Below are 17,803 nucleotides of genomic sequence, written 5' to 3' on the forward strand. Positions count from 1 at the left end.
CCCCCAATTATATGGCTGCACCCCAGTGTCCGCATGGAGCCACGCTTGTCCATTCCTCTCCTCTCCATCCCCCCCAACTGGCCCTCAGTTCTTGCCACTGCTTTTCTCCCCCTCTCCCATCCCCCGTTTCCCCCCTTCCCCATTCCGCCAGCCACCGCACCAGTGGGTTCAGACCTCCAGAGTTTGAGCATCCATTGAATCCCAGGCGCCTCCCTCCCCCAGGAACCATTCCCTAGCTCGTCCACCGAGGGCAGACGGCCTGGGCCGTTCTGTACCCTCTCCCCCAATCGCATCTCGGCTGTCCCCCCACCGGCCTTGCCCCACGTCCCCAGCCTGGGCCTCTCAACCCCGCCTCCTTGCGTCTCCCCCTCCTAGCCCCGTTTCCTGCGACCCCCCAACTACCACTAAAGCCACGTCCTCTTCAGAGAGGCTGCTCAAAGCCACAAGACCTGCTCCCTCCCCATCCGTAAACTCCCTCACCAAGCCGTTCCCATCAACTTTCTTCTCAACCGTCCCGCTCCCATTCCGTCTCCAGCAACAACCCCTTCACGACCCCCAAGCTCCTTCCCGCTCCCTCGACCCCTGCCTTCGCGCCTCCTCCCTCCCATTAACCCTCAGCTCCGTGCCCTCCAAGGCAGCCCGCCACTGTGAGGCTGGAGATGGAGCCCCCAACCCGCGGCCGCCGCCACTCACCTGGGCCTCGGCCGCCGCGCGCCGCCGGTCCCGGGCCGGGTCCCCGCCCGCCCGCCCGACCGCCCACCACTGGTCGGGCCGCTCCGCCCCGCCGCGCCCGCCGCTCCCCCGCGCGCTCCCGCTTCCGGGTTCCGGAGGGGCGGGGCTGGGGCGTGACGCCAGAGCCCCCGTGGGGCGGGGCGTCGCAAAGACCCGCCTCCCCACCCCCACGCGCTCCAGCCACCGCCTCCTGCCGCTGGCGGATGAAACCAAGTGTGAGGGGAACACAGCGAGGCGCGCGAGCAGAGTTCGCCCGTTCCACCCGCAGGCACGCACACGGAGGCCCATGGCCACCCCTCCTGTGGCGCAGCAATATGGCCCGGCCCGGGACAAGGGGGCGGGAACACGGACTTGAGGAGCCGGCCTTTGAGTTAAAGGCGGGAAATGGCGGATTCTTCGGGGCGCGGTGCTGGGTGAGTTGAGGCGCCGCGTCTCTGGGTTTTGTCAGTGCTGGCGAGAAGGCCATGGCCGGGAGCTGGTGGGGGAGGCCCAGCAGAGTTGGGGGCTGGGGATTCGATCCCTTTTGGACCCACCGAGGGTGCACAGGCTCGGGGAGGCGGGGTGCGGCCTCTTGCGCATGCTCGGGAACGTGGGCGCGGAACTAGACCTTGAGTCCCGAGTCAGTTCAGTGGGTGCGGGGCGAGCCTTGGCTAGTGGCTTAACCTTTCTGTGCTTCCGCCTTCCTCCCCTGCGAAACCGGCCGAATGACGCCGCCGCTCAACCTCGGAGGCCTTGTGTGAAACTGAGAAGCGCTTAGAACAGTGCACGGCCCCTGAATGCGATTTGTGGTTATTACAGTTAACGTTTGGTAGTGGACAAGCGCAGGGCCACTCAACTATCTCCGTTAATTCCTCCCAGTCTCCTTTCCCTGTGCATCGTATTTACAGACGACCTAATAGAGGCTCAGGGAGGGAAGGCCATTTGTCACAGCGAGACCAAGAGAGCCATACTTTGAACGCTTATCGGTGCCAGGCGCCATACCTGGGCTAGGTTTGTTTTATTTGTTCTTCCGGACGATGTTTATTTGTTCCAGTGCAAATTGAAGTTTAACAGGGCAACCGAAATCACTCGGGGTTTCTCCACCCGCTGTTACCCTGAGATTACCATTAGTCTCTCTGAGGTTTGGGGGGAGGGTGGTACCTGGTCTGACGCAGGTGTAGTGAACCCCCCGCCCCCCCATTCAGTTTGACTCCAGAGCGCTGGCTCAGACCTCATAGGGAATCTTGGTTCTGTCCCTTGCCGGCTCTGAGACTTGCCCCGGGTGGCCTGTTCAAACCCTCAGGTCCTTGCTTGGAAAACAAGGGTAAAGCAGACCTATGGTGAGGTGTTTGTAGGGTTGGAAGGGTTCTGCGAAGGAGCAGAGCTTCTGGCACCTAGTGAGCTTTTGTGAGGGTGCCTCTCCTCATGTGGCCCAGCTCAGGCTGGGGGGTCCTCAGAGCCTGCCACACAGGAGGTGGCTGCAGTGAGCCGATTGTCCTCACGTCAGCAGGGGTCACAGCACCCAGGTCCCTGCCCTGCCCCTCAGTGTTTTCTGAGAGAGAGAGAGAGACAGAGTGAGCAGGGGAAGGTCAGAGAGAAAGGGAGACACAGAATCTGAAACAGGCTCCAGGCTCTGAGCTGGCTGTCAGCACAGAGCCCGACGTGGGGCTCGAACCCACGAACTGTGAGATCATGACCTGAGCCGAAGTTGGACATTCAACCGACTGAGCCAACCAGGTGCCCTGGAAATGAACCATTTTAAAGCAAGTGATTTAATGGCACGAAGACTCACAAGGTGCAGCCACCAACTCTGCAGAGTTCTAGAACATTTTCACCAGCCCAGAAGGAAACTTTGTATCTATGTGCAGTCACTCCCCACTCTTCGGCAGCCTGTGGCTCCTGACCACCCCCAATCAGCTTTCCATCTCAGTTTGCCTGTTCTGGACTTTCCAGATATATAGAGTCCTACAAAATGTGGCCTTATGTGTCTGGTTTCTTTTACTGAGGATAATGTATATACTTTGAAGAGGTTTAGTTATTTATTGGAGTAAACTCTACCCCCAATGTGGGGCTTGAACTCAGGAGCCTCATGCTCCATCAACTGAGCTAGCCAGGTGCCTTGAGGATAGTATTTTTGAGATTAATCCATTTTAGCATGTATCAGTACCTCTCTTTAGGGCTGAATGATATTCAGGGGTCATTATTTCCTGGCAGGAACATATGGCCCATGAAGTAGAAAATATTTACTGTCTGGCCCTTTACAGAGAAAGGTTACCAGTAAGTAGACTATAGAAATAGATCTGAGTCCTTACGCTGGGAAGTCAGGACTCTGCCCAGCTCAGCCTCTCTCCCCCTGACCCCGTATCCCTGCCTGTGTTCCCAGTGAAGCCATAGGGCTGATCAATTTCTGTTTTGACATCATTCTTCTCTGCCCTGTGCCCTTGCCCTTGTTGATCCCTGTCTCTCGATGTCCTTCACCATGAACCTGAGCAGACAGGGCTTGATCTCTCGTCTACTCCCCACCTCTTAACCTGTCTGGGGCACTCTTCACATGGCCCAGCGGGAAAACGCTGTTCTTCCCTCGCAGGAAGGAGCTCCGTCTGTTGTTCACTGGGGGGCATCAGGAGCATACAGTTGGTGCTTATATCACTCTTCCTCCTCTGGGCCCTCCTCAGCTTGGGCCAGGTAGGGGCTCTGTGTCCCCGTTCCAGTCGAGGTGGCCCTGCCTTGCGGACATTGGGGTGCTGGGACAGGGTAGTCCTGAGGAAGCCCAGGCTCCTCGCTGCCTTCTCCGAGCCTAGCCAACTATGTTAACAAGACCTCTGTCTCCCTCTTCCAGGAAGCCTTCCTCAGGGGGCCCCGGTACTCCTGGTGGCGCTAAGATGAAAGGAAGAAGGACGCAAGGTGAGCAAAACTGCAAGCTCCCTCACGATCCAGCTTGGGAAAGTGCTTTCAGGGACGAAACATCCAGACCAGAGCAGGGGAGCTAGGGCCTTTATTGCCCACGCACCTTCATGTGATTCTGAGTATGGTCGCCCAGGCCTGCAGCCAGGGGTGTGGCAGGACCCGGTGGAGGTCATCTAGGGCAGTGAGCCCTTCCAGCCGTGGGAGGGGTCACGGGCTGCGCCCAGGACTCGCCACAAGGAAGTGTGGGTCCGAGGAGGGTGTGAGCTGAACTCATTGTCGACCACCGGAGTCACAGTTTCTTCTCTGTAAGCCCCTCGGGGGCGTGCCCGCACCTGGTATCCCCATGTGGGGTCTGCCGTCACTGCCACAGCCTCCCTTGACACTTGGCAGTGCCGCTTTGGGCAGGGGACTAGAAGATCGCCCCTGCCAGAGCGCAAGCCTCTGATACAATGAACTACTCCCTTCAAGCGTGCTGTGCACCCGGGCCCGGCAAGAGCGGAGATCCAAGTTCAAGCGACTGGAGGTTCCTACGCTACCGCGTTGCTTGACCATCTTGTTCGTCTATAACGTTTATTACGTCTGCATGTGGTCTCGTTCTTGAACACAAATTATATCGCTCATCGTAATACTGCTTCCGTGGAAAATCCACCGTTTCAAACAAATACATACGTTCTAGTTTCTGGGAACCTGAAGCCGCTTGTCAACTGTTGAAGGAACCCCAGGCCTGAGATCCTCCCAGAGGACCCTGTGTGGATGGTAGTGGACTGAAAGCAAGATGGCTTCCCGTGCCTAGAAATGGGGGGTGTTCTTTGCCCTGATCCCTCACTTGACGTCCAGTGGCAGACCCTTGGTGTGTCTTCATTTTCTCTCCTGGGCCCTGTGTGGTGTTGGCCTTGACCCTTAAGTGCCTCCTGCGCCATTGTCAGAGCCCGCGCACCCTGCAGGCATCGCTCTTCCTTGTCCAAGGCTCACTCAGGGCCATCACTAGCTCGTTGTCCAGCTCCAGGCTCCCCGTGAACTCTGGATGTCCCTCCTTTCCACTTAGGGTTGTGGCGTCCCCCCTCCCCTTCCCAGCCCCAGGGAAAGATGAAATCCTGGCATGAAGATCCGGTTGAAATCACCACGTCACCTAACCGAATTGTCAAGCAGCGCGATGTTAACAGTGTCAGTCTTTCTGGGTCTCTTCAGTAAAAAGGGAGATCTCTGAGCTCTGGGTGTACCTAGAAAAAGTGTAGAATCGTACGTCAGCTGCCTGGCTGAGCACCTACTCCCTCCTGGGGGGTGACATGTAGCCTGGAGCAGGACAGACTGGCAGTGGATTAAATAGAGAAGTGAGGAGACACTAGGGGTGTCGGACCATGTGGATAGGACAGGATGTGGGTGGCTTCCCCATCCAAGGGAGGTGCCGGGCTGAGCGGAGCTGGGAAGGAGGGCGGGGGCAGGGGTGTGCCTGCTGGTTGGAGGCGCAGCGAGCGTGGTCACAGTAGCAGGAACAGGAGTGAGGGCAGCGAGGTGGGAAGATGAGACGTGCCAGGTTCCTGGAGGCGCAGAGGCTTCGCCGGCTAATGGATCTCTGAGGCCGCGCATCCTCTGCCACCAAGGGGGCAGCCGGCTGGGAGGACACAGGATGTGTGGGGAGGAGGGTGCCAGGAAGTGGCTGTGCTCAGAACGAGGACTCGGAGTAGGTTGGTGGGCTTTGGAGCAGGGAGATCTCGGTGGTCTTGCCGAAAGGAGTTTGTCTGGTGCAGTGGTGCTCGTGAGAGCCAGCCTGGACAGGGGTGGGATCCAGGAGAGGAGAGGAGGAGGAGCTGGCATCGGAAAGGGGAGCAGAGAAGTTGGGGGAGAGGGTGGAGGTGGGGGGGAGAATAGCAGGAAGACCACTGGGGAGAGGAACTGGGGTTGGGGTGCGGGGGTGAGGGCGGGCTCCAGCACCTAGAGTGGAGGGTCTGCTTTACCCCAAAGCACAGAGGTCCCTCCACACCGTGTGGCCAGGATATGGCCCCGAACTTGGGAGGCTGCTGGATGCTCAGGTGGGAGGGTCTCCTGGGGCGGCTGCTGTGTTCCCAGTGAGGTGGAATCTGGTCCCTAGCCAACTGGAGGGATGGGCCCAGTGTGGAAAGTGGGAGGAGAAGGTGCAAGGGTGGGTCCAGGGTAGGGGTGGGGGAACAGAGCAGAGGACCGTGGGAGGTCACTGGGGCCGTTGAAAGAAACCCCCTTGCTGGCACAGGGCGGGCACAGAAGGGGGCCTGGGGCTGGGCGGTCACCAAGGTGTATGGCCTCGGCGCCGAGCAAGTCTGCCAAGCAGTCCTAAGCCAGGGAAGGGGGTAGAGAGGCGTGAAAGGCCCGTACCAGGAGCGGGTCATACACAGACCTGGGTGAAGAAAGGGGTGGTTGGGGTCTCGACCACAGGGAGTGAGTTGGGAGGAGAGGAGGAGGCAGATAGGCGCCCCTCCTTGAAAAGTATTACTTCCTGTCCCTGCCCTGCCCCTGAATCCGCTTTCTGCTTTGAGATTATTCACTCATAGTCCTTGATCATAGCTCCTGCAGCTCCCTGGGGCTCTGTCCCTAGCCCAGGGACTTGTATGCCACAGGTATCCCATCCATGTTCTTGTATACAGTAGGTGTCCCATACATGCTCAAGGATGCTGAAGGACAGGATCTGAGAAGAGCAAGCCGGAACAGCTCCTCTGTCCCTGCTGTTGATGGGGGGGAGGGCATAGTACTGGGCTCTCGATGGTAGCGGGGGGGGGGGCAGTTCTCACACTCCACTGTTGTAGTTTTGTTATAAACCAACAGTGTGTCCCCCACAGGTGGAAGAGTGGTTGAGTCCCGATACCTGCAGTACGAGAAGAAAACCACCAAAAAGGTAACAACTTTTTTTTGAATGTTCTGAATGGAGTTCTGCTGGAACTTGGAATTCTGACACAAATCGCATGAGCCAGGCGCAGCATGGTCCCGAAACAGGCCTTTTGGGGACTTCGCCCAGTTGCCTCTGTGATTGTCGCGTCCTTTGCGCCCAGTCTTGAGTCTCTTTTGTGAGCGGCGATCTCTTTGAGGATCCTCTTTACAAAGACATGACTGCTTTTGAAACCTGAAATCATTCCTGCTTTTCTTTTTTTTTTTTTTAAATTTTTTTAATGTTTTATTTATTTCTAGGAGAGAGAGAGACAGTGTGAGCAGGGGAGGGTCAGAGAGAGAGGGAGTCACAGACTCTGAAACAGGCTCCAGGCTCTGAGCTGGCAGTCAGCACAGAGCCCGACGTGGGGCTCGAACCCACGAACCGCGAGATCATGACCCAAGCGAAAGTCGGACGCCTAACTGACTAAGCCACCCAGGCACCCCCCATTCTTGCTTTTCAACCTGATAATTCCTTTCTGGATTCTGTCTTGAAGCCGTTCTGTTGGGTGCCCGGCACACAGTCCCTGGCCTTGGCTATATTTATAGAATACGTTTGTTTTGAGAGCGAAGATGAGAGTGAGGGAGGGGTAGAGAGCGAGGGAGAGAGAAAAATCCCAAGTGTTCTTCAGCCGCAGAGCCTGATGCAGGGCTCGAACTCACTGCAAGATCATGACCTGAGCCAAAATCAAGGGTCAGAGGCTCAACCAACTGAGCTACCTAGGCGTGCCCTTGACTAGTGTTTGAAAAACACCTACAGGGTCTTCTAGAAGGACTATGGGAAAAAATGACGTGCCTGAATCACCCAGTATTAGAGGCAGAGGTTCGTGAACTATCTGTAGCCCCGCCACAATAATTATGAAACCATCGAAAATGATGGAATGAAACACTTACCGTGAGAACATGCTCCTTGTGATGTTTAATAGAAACAGTAGGTTACCCCATTCTGTGTCTTTCGTTGTGCACATACTGAGAATGTCTTGACATTGTGTTACTTTTCCTATTTTCCCAATTTAGTTTATGATAAAATTCAGTCAGGTATTAATTTTCGCTACCTGTCTTTTACTCTGGTAGGCTGGAATGGCAGTTTTTTTTTTTTTTAACGTTTATTTATTTTTGAGAGACAGAGATAGAGCATGAGTGGGGGAGGAGCAGAGAGAGAGACACACACAGAATTCGAAGGAGCTCTGTGCTGAGCTCAGAGCCTGAAGCAGGGTTCGAACTCACAGACTATGAGATCATGACGTGAGCCAAAGTTGGACGCTTAACCGACTGAGCCACCCTCTGCTGTTCTTTAGAAGTTTTAGATTTAGCTTGCTATTTTCTACCAGAATTTCTGCTGGGATTTTGAATGTGTTGAATCTGTGCATCAGTTTAGGGAGAATAACATCCTGAAAACACCAAGGCTTTCAATCTATGAACATGGTACGCCTATCCATTTATTTGGTCATGTTGGCCTTCCTTTCCTTACAGGCCCTTCCCCATATCTTGTTAGGTTTACACCTAAGCGTCTGATGGCTTTTAGTGATGTTATATGTGATACTGTCTTGTCTTTTTTTTTTTTTTAATGTTTATTTATTTTCGAGAAAGAGACAGCAAGCAGGGGAGGGGCAGAGAGAAGGAGACACAGAATCCAAATCAGGCTCCAGGCTCTGAGCTGTCAGCACAGAGTCTGATGTGGGGCTTGAACCCACGAGCTATGAGATCATGACCTGAGCTGAGGTCAGATGCTTAATTGACAGAGCCACCCAGGCATCCCTTTCTTTTTTCATAAATGAAGAATTTTTTTTAATTGAGGTATGATTGACATACAAAGTTATATTAGTTTCAGGTATACAACATAATGATTTAGCATTTGTATATGTTGCAAAATAGTCGCCCCGGTAAATCTACTTAATACCTGTCACCATACATAGTTTTGTTTTTCCTTGCTGAGAACTTTTACATAGTACTATCTTTGAATTTCGCTTTCCAAATTGGTTCATTGCTAGAAATGGGATCTTTTTATATTGACCTTATATCCTGCGATCTTGCTAAATAAACTTGTTTATAGTTTTGGTAGTATTTGGGATTTTCTTTATAAATCGTGTCATACATATAAGAAGAGGGTTTTATTTTTTCTTCTTTATCTGTTTGCCTTTTATTTTTTATTCTGAGACCTCCATTAGGGGGTTGAATAGAAGTGGTGGCTATGCATTGAAATATTCTTGCTCTTTACAAGGTTTTCTTTTTGTTTTTTTTTTTTAATGTTTTGAAGATTAATACGTGTACAAAAATTTTGTTTTTCCTGGTGACTGAAGTAGTATGTTCTTTGTATAAAGCTGGTAAATACAGGGCGGGGGCGGGGGGGTGCCTAGCTGGCTCAGTTCGTAGAGCACGTGTGACTCGTGATCTCAGGGTCATGAGTTTGATCCCCATGATATAGGCACGGAGCTTACTTAAAAAAATAAAGTAAATTCTGGTAAATACTATAAAGTATATAGAAAATCAGTCCCCTGGAATCTGCCATGTCAGAGATAATTCCTGGCAAGCTTTTTGGTGGTTTCCTACATTCTGTGCATGGGAGGCTATCCTTTTTGACAAAATTAGTTCATCCTGTGTATATGTAATTAAAGGTCAGAACTCTCTAAGTTTATGCCTTACTTCAAAGTAATAGCAGGTACTAGTTGCACAGACCATGAAGTGGCCCCTTCTCACAAAGGGGAGAGGTCTTCTGCCCCGAATGTCACGTGTTCCCCTAATAGGCTTCTGCAGCAGATGCATCGAAGACCAGTGGGAAGATGCCTGACGGTGCAAGGAGAGTCCACTTGCTCCAGAAGAGCAAAGGTGTGTAAAGACGGAGGGAGAGTGTGAAACAGCCCTCAAGTGCATTCAGTAAGGGATGAACATGGTGGTGAATTTTATTTTCAGGTATATTAAAATAAACCTCCCTCTTTTTGGGAAGTGTCAGGAAGAGGAGCTAGTGAAAGGGTTTCTGTGTGAGGATAGATTTGCGCCCATCGGGGGAGCTATAGGGAAGTGGCCGGGGAAAGCGGGGGGTTACCTCCTGTGTGGCCTGGCATAAGAGCCACATTTCCAACATGGCGCTTCCTTGGCCACGTGACTGTTTCCTGGGTGGAGGGGGTGTGAGGCCTCATCTTCCTGCCTCTGGCCACCTTGGGTGAGGTCTTCCTCGTAATGGTGTCCCCTTACCCCTTCTAGAAGCTGCCACCAAAGCGATAAGAAAACCTTGCCGTTTTCCTGATTGCCGACACAGGTGTTCGTTGTGAAAGGGAATGGAGAAGTGGCCAAGGAGGGTGGCAGCGCCCTCATGCTTTGCCACTCAGATCGTTGCTATGTGTTAGGTGTCCCATTATAACCAGTGTGCCCATCCCGGGTTCCGGGATAGCCTCTCCCCAACGCCGCACCCCATTTCTTGTGCGCCCACTTCTCCAGCGATCACTGGCGGCTCCTCTGTATGAAAGCAGTTCACAGAAAGCAAAACTGTTCCTTGGCCCGCACCTCCTTGTTCAAAACGGCAACAGCTTTGAGTCTCATCGGAAAAATTAAGTGCCGTTGACCTTTGAACAGCACGAGTTAAACTGCCTGGTGTACTTCTATGTGGCTTTGTCACAGCGCGGGGCCACACATGTGTTTTCTCTTGTGGCTTCCTTAACGTTTCCGTTTTTCTGGCTTACTTTGTTTTAAGGATGCGGTATGGGTAAGAACACACGCGTGAGAATAACACAGCGTGTGTAAGGATGCAGTGTATAGCATACACAACGTACAAAATACATGTTTCCTGACTTTGTGTTATCAGTAGGGCCTCTGGTCAACAGGAATAGTAACATTTTGGCAGATTGAAAAGTTGCTGGTCCTGGTCTAGATGTGTGTCAGCGTCTGTGGTGTTCCTCGACCCGGACGCGATTGAGAAGCAGCACACGGAGCTGGGCCCGGGCTCTTTAGTCTCTCATGCTGTTGGGTTGAGGGCCATGGGTCAAGCTGGGAAAACTGGTGTACAACCCAGAGGGACCAGGAATGGGGCCAGCCACGTCCTGGGGCGCCTGGGGGCTCAGTCCGTTGAGCCTCCGACTGAAGCTCACGTCGTGATCTCACGGTTGGTGAGTTGGAGCCCTGCATCGGGCTCTGTGCTGTCAATGCGGAGCCCGCTTCGGATCCTCTGCCCTCCCCCTCCCCCAGAATAAAACACTGTGCTCGCTTCGGCAGCACGTATGCTGAAAAACAGACATTAAGAAAAAAAACCCCATAACCATGGGTTAATTGAGAGGGACTGCTCGTTGGAGCTCCACTGCATAGCTCCCTGGGAAATCACTTCTCTCCGTGGAAATGCTGTCCGTGCGGATGACAGAAGCTGTCACCAGTGCAAAAGCAACAGCAATAAAAAGTCCTGTCTCCCCCTTCAGGTTTCCATCCCCTTGCCCGGGAGGGCGGTAGATTTTTGTTTCCCCAAAACTTTTCAAAAATTCAAATGACGGGTGGCATCCCCTATACTTTGCACTGTTTTATCTCCATGTCCTCATTTCCTCAACTTCGTGGCTGCTCATTAAATCACTTTCTGTTTAGCTGCTAATGCGACAGAGAGACCTCTGCATACCGTCTGTTCGTTTACCAGGACCCCTTGCCTCGTTGAAGCCCGTGGTACCCCAGGGCCCAGTTTAGATGGCGGAAGGCATAATTTCACAGTTTTAAATAGAGGGTAAAGACGAAGGGAACTCCCAGAGAAGATAAACAGTCCAGAAGCTGTGAAAAGCAGAGGGAGGAACAAGTGCGTGGCGCGCACCAGTCTCCTTTCCGGGACGCGGCGTTTTTCATTAAGCTGCACAGAAAGGTGTGTTTGCGTCTCTGGCTTACCCAGCGTGCGTCTCGTTTCTGGTCCTGCTTTGAAATCCAACCAGCCCACTGGCTGGGAACTTGCAAAGGTCTTTCAGCCTTTAGGGCTGCTCAGCTCCCACGAAATGGGTTTTGGAAGCAGGGGGTAGCAGACAGGAAAGTCGCCCGTCCCAGTGGAGGTGCGTAGTGCCACGCAGACCGTGCTGACCTCTGGGCGTTCTCCCTGGGCCCGCAGACAGCAGTGGAGTCGGGAAGGGCGACCTGCAGTCCACGTTGCTGGAAGGGCACGGCACCGCCCCGCCTGACCTGGACCTCTCGGCCATCAATGGTAAGCCGTCCGCCCGGGCCCCGCTTTCCCTGGCAGGGGAGGGCGGTGTCGCGGCGCGTCCCAGCGGGCCTCCTGGGTAAGTTCCTCTCACCTTCAAAATGTTCTCCTTGACCTTAGACAAAAGCATGGTTAGAAGGACCCCGCAGTTAGAAAAAACGATGTCAAAGAAAACCGAGCCAACGTCCTTTTCAGCTTCACAGAAGAAGAGCCCAGTAAGTGTCCGAAATGAGGGGGGAGCTGCTGAGTCAGAGAAATGGGGTACCAGCCCCTGCCCTTGCAGGTGCCACTCACCGCCCTGAGGCTCGAAGACGGGACAGGCCAGCCGTGCATGCGTTTTAGGACAGAGCCGAGGCCACACGCGTTCTCAGAGCGTTGCTAGAGTTCACGTTCTCCCGAGTACTTGTACGGGAGTAGTTATGAACACGACATCACGTGACAAATGAGATCTGGGGCCTTATTGGCCGATGCTGTCCCCTGGGGAGGACCACTGGGCTGCGGTCTCAGCGGGGTGGGAGGTCCGGGTTCCGGTGCGGCAGTGACCGGATGGGTGCCCCCCCGCCGGCCCTCCAGCAGCCAGCCACGGGCGGGGCCCAGAGCGTCCTCTGCCTGCTCAGAGTGCCCAAAGAGGCTAAACCAGGAGGTAGAAACGCACAGTACAGAAGCCTCACACTGCTGAACTGAGTAAAGTTCGCAAAGGTGAACTGTCTGCCCCTCTGGGGGAGGGCTGGATTCATGCCAACGTGTTGGCCACCAGAAATGTCTTCTCCCCTCAAGGACCCATCTGAGGCGATGGAAATGATGGAATCCCAGACATTGCTCCTGACTCTGCTGGCCGTAAAGGTGAGAACGGAGCCTGGTCCCTGCGTGGCGCGGCCGGCAGGGTGGCCTTAGTCAGCCGCAGAGATCGTGGCCTCCGGCCTGAACTCCTGTTGTGCGCTCGGCAGATGGAGAACAACCTCGTTCCATTCGAAGAGAAGGCGGAAAGGAATCTGTTAATAATGTGCAAAGAGACGGAGAAGCTGCAGACCAAGGCCTACGAGCTGAAGCGCAGACTTCTCCTCTGTCAGAGGAAGCGGGAGCTGGCAGACGTCCTAGACGCCCAGGTCAGCGGCGGCTGGTCTCCGGGCCACGTGTCCCGGAGGGGCGGTCCCAGCAGGGAAGGAGGGGCCATTGGCAGTACGCGTCACTGCCGCCAGCTCTAACCCTGTGGCCAGCTTTTGACACCACTGGGTGTGGGTGTGTGATAGTTTGACCAGCCACAGGGACCTGTCCCTCCAGCACACACACGGCACCTGTTCTTTCGGCACCTGACCCTTGTGCTCAGTGACACGAAGATGTGATCTGGGCCTTCCTGCAGGGCCAGGGTGCTGGCTTGGTGCCGTGTGGCCCGCACAGGGACAGAGCCCTGGGAGTGAGAAAATGGGGGTGGGGGAGGGGGAGAGAGAGAGAGAGAGAGAGAATCCCAAGCAGGCTGTGCTCTGTCAGCACAGAGCCTGATGCCTCAAACTCACAAACCATGAGATCATGGCTTGAGCCAAAGTCAAGAGTTGGGTGCTTAAACTCACAAACCATGAGATCATGGCTTGAGCCAAAGTCAAGAGTTGGGTGCTTATTGACTGAGGCCCTCAGGTGCCCCCACATCTTCCCCTTGTCTGAGGACACCAGTCCTTCTGATCAGGGCCTATCTATTCTGATGACTTTGCCTTAACTCGGTTACTTGTTGCTGGCCCTGTGTCCAAGTCACGTCATATTCTGAGGCGCTGGAGGTTGGGACATCAACAGGAATTTGGGGGGAACACGATCCAACCCATAATACGGTGTGTGTGTGTGTGTGTGTGTGTGAGTGTGAGAGAGAGAGAGAGAGAGAGAGAGAGGAAGAGAGAACAGCCTGTGGCCGGGTCCTGAGCCAAGATCGAGGTCTCAGTTCTCATGGAGCTCACAGTGTAAGGAAAAGCAGAGACAAGTAATCAAATGTGTGCTTACAGTCCCCCGCCCCCAAGACCCCGACAGCACGTGTGAGGGAAAAGGGGGTTGCTGGGCTATCTTGTGAGGGGGCAGACATTTCACCTCAATTCTCTGAAGCAGGAGGGCCCAACCTCCCTGGGCCTGTGATCCCAGTTGAGAGCCTGGCCCTGGAATGTTCTAGGAGCCATGTTCATAGGCCGCCTGGGCCACTTCGCTGCTGGCTGAGCCATTGGGGAGCCACCACGCCCCCGTAAGCTTCCTGGAGGATCCCTAGGAGACCCTGAGAGCACAGTCCTGTGTCTTCACATCAGATGCTCCGCGTGCCTGGGTCTTGTGTGACAGGCCTTGTTCCCTCCTGCCTGCAGATCGAGATGCTTGGCCCCTATGAGGCTCTGGCTGAGCGCTTCAAGGAGCAGTACAAGACATTCGCGACGGCCTTGGACGCCACGAGGCATGAACTTCCGGTGAAGTCCATCCACCTGGACGGGGATGGGCAGCAGTTCTTAGGTAGGAAACAGCGCGGCCCCCGGGCAAGGAGCAGGGCCAGCTAGTGGCCCGTGTGTGTTGCCGCCGCTCCTTGCGTGCCAGCCACCTTTATCCACTTGTCATGTCCTCACCAGGTGGCAGAGGACACGGGGGACCAGCAAAGCTGGGGCTTGTCCAGGGTTGCGGCCCGATTGAGGGCCATGCTGGGGTTTGAAGCCCAGTCTCTGGAACAGGCTAGTGATTCCCAGCCCTGCAGAGAGGCATTCTTGGGGAACAGCTGTGATCCCCTGAGATCGGGGTGGGGGGGTCTCTTCGGAGATGCTGCCTTCCCAGCAGCGCCGTGGGTTACCTCACTGGCATAGGCATCCCGCCTAATCCTTTGTTTGAAGACGGCAGCAGGCATGCAGAGGGCCGTGCTCGGTCTTAAAATTCTCTTTAGAGCAAGTGTCCTCCCACAGCAAGTTCTCAGTCATCCTGGAATCCGGTTATTTCCAGGCATCTAGGTACGTTTTGAGGGCCCTTGCCAGCCATCTAGGTACGTTTTGTCTTGAGGCTGATGTGGTAGGACATCGCCACCTAAAGTCAGGCGGACTTTCCTTCCGGAACTTTCCACAGACACAGTTCAGGATCACAGAGAGTGTTGTTAAGTTGATCATCTCGGACAGAGATGGTTTTTAAGCGAGCTTTTCCATACGAAATAGGAAACAAATGGCATGGAGTTTGGAGGAAGGAGCCTCGTGGAGCTGTTCTCTGTGTGCAGGCTCCCGGTTGCAGGCTTACGGCGGCCACCACATGCCTGTGGCTCTCGGACTCTTCCTCTCCTGAGTGCTGTGGGTGCTGGTTGCCAGGTCCTGTGGCTGGAATCTGACAAACCGGGCAGCTTAAAACAGCAGAAACGCGTTCCCGTCAGTTCAGGGTCTGAAGGCTGAAATCAAGGCCTCGGAGAGCTGGCCCTTCCTGGAGGCTCTGAGGGAAGAGGCTCTCCACACCTGTCCCCTGGCTTCCGGTGTCTCCCCCAGCTCTTGGCCCTCCTTGGCCTGTGCCAGCGTCACTGCAGGCCGCCCATGACTTCACACGGCCTTGCCCTTGAGCGTGGCCGCTTCTGCATTTCCCTCTTAGAAGGATGCCAGGTATCAGATCAGGCCCTGCCCTGTGACTGTGCTCTGACTCAGTTCTGTCTACCGAGACTCCATTTCCAGGGGGGGGTCACGTTCACAGGGACTCGAGATTAGGCCCTCAATGTATCTTTGGGAGGATGCAATCCAGACCACAAGGAGAAGTGTTGGGAGGGTGGGTGTTCGGAGGAATCCTTCTCAACTTCTCAAAATGTCACTGTGTGCAGGTGTGGCGCTGTTCTGCTTAGAGCAGGCGGGACACACTCCGGATGCGGGCTGCTGCCTCGGGGGTGGGGACACAAGACGGGAACAGAGAGAGGGAACTGCAGGCTCAGTTGTAAGTTGCTTGTAGCACAGACTTCTCGGCCTTTCACGTGGGTTTCTGTTGAGGACATCGAAGTGGCTTTCCAGGTTTCCAGGTCTGTTCCAGTGACTGCCTGGATGGCGGGCATGCCCGACCCACCATCTCAGGCCACCATGATCTCTGGCAAAGGGGCCCAGAGGCGGTGCCAGCGCGTGAATGTTACCCTCCACCTGACCCCCTCTGCCTTTGCGCTCTTCACAATTCGAGCGTAGTCTGAGGGCATTCCAGTGAACACGGACGATCTAATCAGCTGCCCACCCTTCGCACCCATCGCTTGGGGCACCCTGAAACCCTTGGCTGACCCTCCCTCCTCCCCTCCAGACGGTTTGCAGCGCGAATTGACGACCACACGCCATCTGCTGGGAGAACTTGGGATTGGCAGTTTAGAAGAAAACTTGAAAGCTCTGTGCCTGCTGAGCGAACTCAGGGAAATGACCCAAAAGAAGGATCTGGAGCTCCGCAGGTACTTCAGAAAAGATTTTAAGCTGGGAGCAGCGTGCCGCACTCTGGAGAGCAGGCAGCTGTGGTGATTGCAGAGGGGAAAGGTGCAAGGGTCCACCAAGGCGAGGAGGGGGCAGGGGGTGGGCACCTCCAGCCCAGCGCAAACCCCTGTGTGCTTTGTCCAGCAGACACAGGAGAAGGGGGCCCCTGATGTCCCCAGCCCTTTACTTCCGCAGAGTGACGGCCCTCCAGGTGCCCGTGGATCGGCTGCCCATGCTTTAAGGGACTCCCCGGGCAAGGGATTCTGGTGATCTCAGAACTTGTCACAAATGCATGTAGAACAGGCACAGACCTTGCCAGCATAGCTCGGTGGGCTTCACCTAGCTGTGCCCTGTGGAAGCCGCCCCCAGGTCCCAGTGTGCCCCACGGCTGGTCCCCACCCCCCGCGTCTTTCCCCCCAGGGGATTTTCTTCCCTGGGGGACTTTCCTCCTGTTCCCTGTAAGAACCTTGTTTTGTTCTGCTTTGTCATGCTCAAGTTACTTCCTGAAATGCCTAAAACACTTGAAAGGTGCTCCTACAGAACAGCCACCATGTACTGTGGCATTTCCTGCACCGGTGTCCCCCCCCAGGTTGAATGAGGACCCATCTGAGGGCTCCAGAGTGCAAGGGTCTTGGGTGCTGCTGGCCGGACATGCTGCGTTAGCTTGTATTTCCCCGCCACTGTCTACACTGTGTGTGGGCCACCCGTTCATTTGTGGCACGGCTCCTGACACGGTGTCGGTGTTCCCGAAATCATCTTTCGTGCCTGCCTGGTCCTGTTCTCACGGGCCTCCCTGAGTTCCGTTCAGACACAGCTTATTTGCCCGTGGTTTCCTGTGAACACAGAGGAAGCGGCCCCCTTCCCCACATCTCAGCCAGCAAGGCCGAGGCGCCCCGGCCGTCTGGCTCTGGGGCACAGAGGACGAAAAGGCCTCACCCGCCCTGTTGTTTCTGCAGGAGCTTTGCCCAGGTGCTGGAACTCTCCGCCGAGGCCAGTAAAGAGGCATCCTTGATCAACCAGGAGGCCTGGGAAGAGACCCAGGGCCTCAGGGCCTCCAGCCAGTGGTATTTCAGTCGAGAAGGCACCTGCGGGGAGCCTCCGGGGGACGTCAGGCCCCCCGCTTCTGCTGGGTGCCAGTGAGCCCTGTCCCGCGTGACCCTATGCGCACGCCGTGTCCCCCGACACAAGCGGGGACCTCTGCACACCGTCCGGAAGAAAGCCCGTCCTGTACCCCGGGTTCGGCACACGCCTGCCGCGAGGGCGCGAGCGTGATGCTCCGGGAACTTCAGCACTTTAGATGCTAACTCAGCAGCGTAGCTATTTTGTATGAGCGGATCGCGTGATGTTCAAAAAATAAAACTTGTGCAGCCGAGCCTTGGTTTCTACTTAAGCGGCCAGTAGAAGGCATGGGGTATCTCACGTTCTTCTAAACAGCGGCTCCTGAGCCTTGGGACGGCATCTGGGACATCAGGAGTGTCTCACTTGCGGGAGGCCTTCGTATCCTTCCGTCCTTGGGGAGCTTCTGTTTACCGTCTGACAGCGGGTTAGGAGGCGGCCTCCCACGGAAGTTCTCCCCCAGCCCGGAGTCCCAGCACTGGTGCTGGGTGCACAGACGGGCGTTGGCCGTAAGCTGTGGTCTGTGGCCCACACCCGCCATGGCACAGGGAGCCGGCCCCGCCCGCCCCTGTCTACACCGCGGGGGCTCCTGCCGTCTTGCTTC

At 55.3% G+C, this 17,803-nt stretch overlaps 2 protein-coding genes across 10 annotated transcripts in view; one reads left to right on the forward strand and one right to left on the reverse strand.

Annotated features, from left to right (window-relative positions):
* MYO9B (myosin IXB) overlaps positions 1 to 739 on the reverse strand; it is a 91,747-nt gene extending 91,008 nt beyond the window's left edge. For all 8 annotated transcript variants that reach the window (XM_039243313.1, XM_039243310.1, XM_039243308.1 and 5 more), the window contains exon 1: positions 694 to 739. The gene's annotated coding sequence lies outside the window, so the exon portion shown is untranslated. The remainder of the gene's footprint in view (positions 1 to 693) is intronic.
* A 208-nt stretch (positions 740 to 947) lies between these two features.
* HAUS8 (HAUS augmin like complex subunit 8) lies at positions 948 to 17,455 on the forward strand. Of its 2 annotated transcripts, none has more exons than XM_039243316.1 (11): positions 948 to 1,145; positions 3,551 to 3,615; positions 6,429 to 6,484; positions 9,258 to 9,339; positions 11,579 to 11,671; positions 11,789 to 11,883; positions 12,446 to 12,511; positions 12,616 to 12,774; positions 14,002 to 14,143; positions 15,923 to 16,064; positions 17,040 to 17,455. In XM_039243316.1, the coding sequence occupies exons 1-11, from the start codon at positions 1,117 to 1,119 to the stop codon at positions 17,221 to 17,223; spliced, it is 1,113 nt and encodes a 370-aa protein (XP_039099247.1). In that variant the 5' UTR covers positions 948 to 1,116; the 3' UTR covers positions 17,224 to 17,455. The 2 variants fall into 2 exon arrangements, with proteins under 2 accessions (XP_039099247.1, XP_039099248.1); XM_039243317.1 differs by lacking the exon at positions 948 to 1,145 and adding an exon at positions 1,375 to 1,722.
* Positions 17,456 to 17,803: the final 348 nt, after the last annotated feature.

The sequence above is a fragment of the Hyaena hyaena genome, unplaced genomic scaffold (genome assembly GCF_003009895.1).
Source record: "Hyaena hyaena isolate Hyena2069 unplaced genomic scaffold, ASM300989v1 scaffold_227, whole genome shotgun sequence".
NCBI lineage: Eukaryota > Metazoa > Chordata > Mammalia > Carnivora > Hyaenidae > Hyaena > Hyaena hyaena.